The sequence below is a fragment of the Prionailurus viverrinus genome, chromosome D1, assembly GCF_022837055.1.
Source record: "Prionailurus viverrinus isolate Anna chromosome D1, UM_Priviv_1.0, whole genome shotgun sequence".
Classification (NCBI taxonomy): Eukaryota; Metazoa; Chordata; class Mammalia; order Carnivora; family Felidae; genus Prionailurus; species Prionailurus viverrinus.
In genome coordinates this window covers 63,190,016-63,197,743 of record NC_062570.1, presented here as the reverse complement: position 1 = coordinate 63,197,743, position 7,728 = coordinate 63,190,016, and the positions used below count along the sequence as shown (strand labels likewise).

Sequence of the window (7,728 nt, the reverse complement as noted above, 5' to 3'; positions counted from 1 at the left end):
TCGAACTCCCGGACCGCGAGATCGTGACCTGGCTGAAGTTGGACGCCTAACCGACTGCGCCACCCAGGCGCCCCTAGATATTTTTCTAAAAATAGAATTACTAGATGAAAGAATATTAACATTTACAAACACTCCAGTAAATTTTGTCAAATTGCTTTTTGGTACATTTGGGCCAATTTACAGTCCTACCAGCTGTGTATGAGTATCAATCTCAGAATTGCATCAGTGGTCAGCAACATTTCACTTTTCTGTTCTTACTTATTTTCTAGTAAAAGGAAATTTCATTGTGATTTTCATATGTATATTTTGATCTGTGAGACTGACAGTTTTCATGATTTTATTGGCTACTTTTTTCCTAGTGAGAGATAAAGGCACATCACAACCCAGGTCTATCAACAGCTAAAACCTCTATCCTTTCTTCACACCTTAGTGGCCTTCTAAAGCTGGAGTTACTTAGTGGACATATCTTCACTCAGTCCAAGCAGTCTCTGGAAGCCCAGTCTGAGCTCTTCCATCCTGAGTGCATAAACCATGGGATTGAGTGCAGGGGGGATGACATTGTGCAGTACATTAAGGAGCACAGGGATTAGGGGCATATTTTTCTCTGCACGGTATGTGACAGACAGCACAGTGATACCTGTATAGAAGAAGAGGATGAGAATGAGGTGGGAGCTACAGGTCCCCAGAGCTTTGATATTGCTTCTGGTGAGTTCAACCTCAGCACAGAGTGAAGGATTAACACGTAGGAAGAAAAAACCAGAGCCATATCACTCCCAATCAGGATCCATGCTAAGATCAGTTGGTAAAATTTGTTCACAGTGATGTCATTACAGGCTAGACTGGTGACCCCCAAATTAGAGCACAGGCAGTGGTCAATTTCATTCTTGGAGCAATAGTGTCTCTGGGCAGACAGTATTGGAACTGGGATAGTAAACAGTCCATTCCTGAGCACCATGAATCCTGTGGCTTTGACCACAAAAGTGTCAGTGAGTATAGACAGGTATCGAAGGGGGTGACAGATGGCTATATATCTGTCCAATGCCATGCAGAGGAAGATACCAGATTCCACGAAGAAGAAACAGTGGATGGCATAGATCTGAGCAAAACACTCAGGGAGGCTGATGGCCTTGGCATCAAACCAGAAGGTAGCCAGGATCTTGGGCATGATGGTGGTGGCCAGGCCCATGTCCACAACAACCAGTATGCCCAGAAAATGGTACATAGGCACATGCAGCGTGGCCTCATGTGGATGGTGATCATGATGAGGAGATTAGCACAAAGAGCTAAGAAGTAGAGCAGAGCCATGGGCAGGGAGAGCCAGTGCTGCCACCCATGAATGCCTGGGAGCCCCATCAAGGTGAAGTGGGAAATCTGGAGGCTGGAACTGTTGGTAACACTGGTGGGAGTATCCATAGCACAGGTGCCCCATTTGCAGTGTCTGTCCATAAAACTGAAATGGCAGGAAGATTGCATTTGAGAATTTAGCTCAGGGTCCTGATAATAGAGACTCCCCCCAAATGATCCAGTTTCTTTTATGTGTGCATAACCCTCCACCTTTTTTGGCTCCTGGAAATATTACACAGAGGAGCACTAAAACAAGTCAAAATTTATTCTAAAGGTAAAGTTTGAATTAGCCATTTATTATTACCACTCGTGTTTCTAATAAGTATGTTCAAATACATATGTATCAAGAATAATATTATTGCTAACAGATAACAAATACTAATATTTGATTTATTTCCATTATTTCCATTTTATAATTATATTTGTATTTCCAGTTTACATAATTATATGGAAATAATGTTGTATCCTGCCTTTGTGTTTCAGTAGTGTGTTCTAGGACATAAAATAGGAACTCAGTAAAAAATTATGACATGGATAAATAAATAAACCAAAATTTTCCAGATCATTAAAAGCAATATGGAATCTTATATATCTGTATTTGGCTGTTCATAATTTACTCACCACTATTTTACTTTTCAGATTGTTTCCTTTGAGTAGGATTTTTTAAATGATACAAAAGTGATACATACAAAGAACATCTTAAAATACTCTTTTTAGTAATATTTTGATTTTAACTGTCATACATGTAGATTGTTCAAATTCAAATAAAATTAAAAAAATATAAACAATGGTTACTAAGACTTCTGTGCTTAGGACTCCCAAATTTCTTCCTTTTCACCAGAGGCAGCCAGTAACCCAGTTGCTTAGGAATCCTTCCAGAGATAGTTTTTGCATGAACAAGAATATATGTATATGTTTTCTCATAAAAGACAAAAGCAAATGTTAGCATACTAATCATATCCTTTATCCTTTGTTTCCTTTCCTTTTCTTTCTTAACTTAATTATCTTCGAGACTGTTCCCTATCACAAACTAGATATGCCACATTGCTAAGTGAATGATATTCTACCACATGGATATCTGATAATTTAATAAGAACTTCTGACATTCAATTTGTTTCTAGTATTTTGCTACTGTAAAAAACATGTACTAAATGTACTTGTTCATATATCTTTATGCATAAGTTTATAGGATAATTTCTAAGAATGAATTGCAGAGTGAAATGGAAAAAGAAAGATTTTGATTGATATTGCCAAATTGTCTTTCTTTTTTTTTGTTTTAACTTTATTTTTTAAAATTTACATCCAAATTAGTATATAGCGAAGCAATGATTTCAGGAGTAGATTTCTTAATTCCCCTTACCCATTTAGCCCATACCTCCTCTCCCACAACCCCTCCAGCAACCCTGTTTGTTCTCCATATTTATGAGTCTCTTCTGTTTTGTTCCCCTCCCTGTTTTTGTATTATTTTTGTTTCCCTTCCCTTATGTTCATCTGTTTTGTCTCTTAAAGTCCTCATATGAGTGAAGTCATATGATTTTTGTCTTTCTCTGACTAATTTCACTTAGCATAATACCCTTCAGTTCCATCCACGTAGTTGCCAATGGCAAGATTTCATTCTTTTTGATTGCCGAGTAATACTCCATTGTATATATATACCACATCTTCTTTATCAATTCATCCATCGATGGACATTTGGGCTCTTTCCATACTTTGGCTATTGTTGATAGTGCTGCTATAAACATGGGGGTGCATGTGTCCCTTCGAAACAGCACACCTATATCCTGTGGATAAATGCCTAGTAGTGCAACTGATGGGTCGTAGGGTAGTTCTATTTTTAGTTTTTTGAGGAACCTCCATACTGTTTTCCAGAGTGGCTGCACCAGCTTGCATTCCCACCAACAGTGCAAAAGAGATCCTCTTTCTCTGCATCCTCGCCAACATCTGTTGTTGCCTGAGTTGTTAGTGTTAGCCATTCTGACAGGTGTAAGGTGGTATCTTATTGTGGTTTTGATTTGTATTTCCCTGATAATGAGTGATGTGGAGCATTTTTTCATGTGTCAGTTGGCTATCTGGATGGCTTCTTTGGAGAAGTGTCTGTTCATGTCTTTTGCCCATTTCTTCACTGGATTATTTATTTTTTGGGTGTTGAGTTTGGTAAGTTCTTTATAGATTTTGGATACTAACCCTTTACCTGATATATCATTTGCAAATATCTTCTCCCATTCTGTCAGTTGCCTGACAGGCTGTGCAGAAGCTTTTTATTTTGATGAGTTCCCAGTAGTTCATTTTTGCTTTGGTTTCCCTTGCCTCCAGAGACATGTTGAGTAAGAAATTGCTGCAGCCAAGTTCAAAGAGGTTTTTGCCTGCTTTCTCCTCAAGGATTTTGATGGCTTCCTGTCTTACATTGAGGTCTTTCATCCATTTTGAGTTCATTTTTGTGTATGATGTAAGAAAGTGGTCCAGGTTCATTCTTCTGCATGTCGCTGTCCAGTTTTCCCAGCACCACTTGCTGAAGACACTGTTTTTATTCCATTGGATATTCCTTCCTGCTTTGTCAAAGATTAGTTGGCCATACGTTTGTGGGTCCATTTCTGGGTTCTCTATTCTGTTCCATTGATCTGAGTGTCTGTTCTTGTGCCAGTACCATACTGTATTGATGATTACAGCTTTGTAGTATAGCTTGAAGTCTGGGATTGTGATGCCTCCTGCTTTGGTTTTCTTTTTCAAGATTACTTTGGCTATTCAGGGTCTTTTCTGGTTCCATAAAAATTTTAGGATTATTTGTTCTAGCTCTGTGAAGAATGCTGGTGTTACTTTGATAGGGATTGCATTGAATATGAAAATTGCTTTGGGTAGTATTGACATTTTCACAATATTTATTCTTCCTATGCAGGAGCATGGAATCTTTTTCCATTTTTTTGTGTCTTCTTCATTGTCTTTCATAAGCTTTCTGTAGTTTTCCGTGTATAGATTTTTCACCTCTTTGGTTAGATTTATTCCTAGGTATTTTATGGTTTTTGGTGCAACTGTAAATGGGATTGATTCCTTGATTCTCTTTCTGTCGCTTCATTTTTGGTGAATAGGAATGCAACCGATTTCTGTGCATTAATTTTATATCCTGCAACTTTGCTGAATTCATGAATCAATTCTAGCAGTTTTTTGGTGGAATCTTTTGGGTTTTCCGTACAGAGTACCATGCCATCTGCGAAGAGTGAAAGTTTGACCTCCTTGTGGCCAATTTGGATGTCTTTTATTTCTTTGTGTTGTCTGATTGCAGAGGCTAAGACTTCCAATACTATGTTGAATAACAGTGGCAAGAGTGGACGTCCCTGTCTTGTTCCTGATCTTAGGGGGAAAGCTGTCCGTTTTTCCCCATTGAGGATGATGTTAGCATTGGGTCGCTTTATATGGCTTTATTCTCGAGGTATGATCCTTTTATCCCTACTTTCTTGAGGGTTTTTATCAAGAAAGGATGCTGTATTTTGTCAAATGCTTTCTCTGCATCTATTGAAAGGATCATATGGTTCTTGTCCTTTCTTTTTTTTTTTGTTTTAATTTTTTTTCAACGTTTATTTATTTTTGGGACAGAGAGAGACAGAGCATGAACGGGGGAGGGGCAGAGAGAGAGGGAGACACAGAATCAGAAACAGGCTCCAGGCTCTGAGCCATCAGCCCAGAGCCCGACGCAGGGCTCGAACTCCTGGACCGCGAGATCGTGACCTGGCTGAAGTCAGACGCTTAACCGACTGTGCCACCCAGGTGGCCCTCTTGTCCTTTCTTTTACTGATGTGATGAATCACGTTAATTGTTTTGTGGATATTGAACCAGCCCTGCATCCCAGGTATAAATCCCACTTGGACATGGTGAATAATTTTTTTAATGTATTGTTGGATCTGGTTGGCTAATATCTTATTGAGGATTTTTGCAACCATGTTCATCAGGGAAATTGATCTATATTTCCCCTTTTTAGTGGGGTCTCTGGTTTTGGAATCAAGGTAATGCTGGCTTCCTAGGAAGAGTTTGGAAGTTTTCCTTCCATTTCTATTTTTTGGAACAGTGTCAAGAGAATAGGTGTTAACTCTTCCTTAAATGTTTGGTAGAATTCCCCTGGAAAGCCTTTTTGCCCTGGACTCTTCTTTTTTGGCAGAATTTTGATTATCATTTCGATTTCCTTACTGGTTATGGGTCTGTTCAAATTTTCTATTTCTTTCTGTTTCAGTTTTGGTAGTGTATATGTTTCTAGGAATTTGTCCATTTCTTCCAGATTACCCATGTTATGGGCATATAATTGCTCATAATATTCTCTTATTATTGTTTTTATTTCTGTAGTGTTGGTTGTGATCTCTCCTCTTTCATTCTTGATTTTATTCATTTAGGTCCTTTCCTTTTTCTTCTTGATCAAAGCGGTTAGTGATTTATCAATTTTGTTAATTCTTTCAAAGAACCAGCTTCTGGTTTCATTGATCTGTTCTGTTTCTTTGGTTTCGATAGGATTGATTTCTGCTCTAATCTTTATTGTTTCCTGTCTTCTGCTGGTTTGGGGTTTTATTTGCTGATCTTTTTCCAGCTCCTTAAGGTGTAAGGTTAGGTTGTGTATCTGAGACCTTTCTTCCTTCTTTAGGAAGGCCTGCAATGCTATATACTGTCCTCTTATGCCTGCCTTTGCTGCGTCCCAGAGGTTTTGGTTGTGGTGTTATCATTTTCATTGGCTGCCATATACTCTTGAATTTCCTCTTTAACTTCTTGGTAAGCCCATTTGTTCTTTAGTAGGATGTTCTTCAGTCTCCAAGTATTTGTTACCTTTCCAAATTTTTTCTTGTGGTTGATTTCGAGTTTCATAGCGTTGTGGTCTGAGAATATGCACGGTATGATCTCGATCTTTTTGTACTTACTTAGGGATGATTTGTGTCCCAGTATATGGTCTATTCTGGAGAACTTTCCATGTGCACTTGAGAACAATGTATATTCTGTTGCTTTAGGATGAAATGTTCTGAATATATCTGTTAAGTCCATCTGGTCCAATGTGTCATTGAAAGCCATTGTTTCCTTGTTGATTTTTTTTAATGTTTATTTATTTTGGGGACAGAGAGAGACAGAGCATAATGGGGGAGGGGCAGAGAGAGAGGGAGACACATAATTGGAAGCAGGCTCCAGGCTCTGAGCCATCAGCCCAGAGCCTGACGCAGGGCTCGAACTCACGGACCGCAAGATCGCGACCTGAGCTGAAGTCGGACACTTAACCGACTGAGCCACCCAGGTGCCCCACCTTGTTGATTTTTTGATTAGATTATGTGTCCATTGCTGTGAGTGGGGTGTTGAAGTCTCCTACTTTTATGGTATTACTATCATTTAGTTTCTTTATGTTTGTGATTAATTGATTAATATATTTGGGTGCTGCCACCTTTGGTGCATAAATGTTTACAATTGTTAGGTCTTCTTGGTGGATAGACCCCTTGATTATGATATAATGCCCTTCTGCATCTCTTGGTACAGTCTTTATTTTAAAGCCTAGATTGTATGATATAAGTATGGCTACTCTGGCTTTCTTTTGTTCACCATTAGCATGATAGATGGTTCTCCATCCCCTTATTTTAAATCTGAAGGTGTCTTTAGGTCTAAAGTGGGTATCTTGTAAACAGCATATAGATGGATCTTGTTTTCTTATACATTCTGTTATGTCTTTTGATTGGAGCATCGAGTCCATTGACATTTAGAGTGAGTACTGTAAGATATGAATTTATTGCCATTATGATGCTTGTAGAATTGGAATTTCTGATGGTGTTTCTGGTCCTTTCTAATATTGTTGCTTTTGGTGTATATATATATATATATATATCTTTTGCCCCCTCAGAGAGTCCCCCTTAAAATTTCTTGCAGGGCTGGTTTACTGGTCACAAACTCACTTACTTTTTGTTTGTCTGGGAAACTTTTTATCTCTCCTATTTTTAATGACAGCCTTGCTGGATAAAGAATTCTTGGCTGCATATTTTTCTGATTCAGCGCACTGAATATATCCTGCCACTCCTTTCTGGCCTGCCAGGTTTCTGTGGATAGGTATGCTGCAAACCTGATCTTTTTTCCCTTGTAGGTTAGGGACTTTTTTTCCTTTACTGCTTTCATGATTCTCTCCTTGCCTGAGTATTTTGTGAATTTGACTATGATATGCTTTGTTGATGGTCGGTTTTTGTGGAATCTAATGGGTGTCCTCTGTGCTTCCTGGAGTTTGATGTCTGTGTCTTTCCCCAGGTTAGGAAAGTTTTCCGCTATGATTTGCTCACATAACCCTTATACCCTTATTTCTCTGTCTTCCCTATGATTGTGGTGTTGTTCCTTTTTAATGACTCACTGATTTCTCTAATTCTTTTTTTTTAATGTTTTTATTTA

At 38.6% G+C, this 7,728-nt stretch overlaps 1 protein-coding gene across 1 annotated transcript; it reads right to left on the bottom strand.

Moving 5' to 3' along the window:
* Positions 1-449: 449 nt before the first annotated feature.
* LOC125146526 (olfactory receptor 56B4-like) lies at positions 450-1,413 on the bottom strand. The gene is given in 3 exon segments (XM_047823246.1): positions 450-694; positions 697-1,248; positions 1,251-1,413. Coding segments are annotated over 3 exon segments (960 nt in total).
* Positions 1,414-7,728: the final 6,315 nt, after the last annotated feature.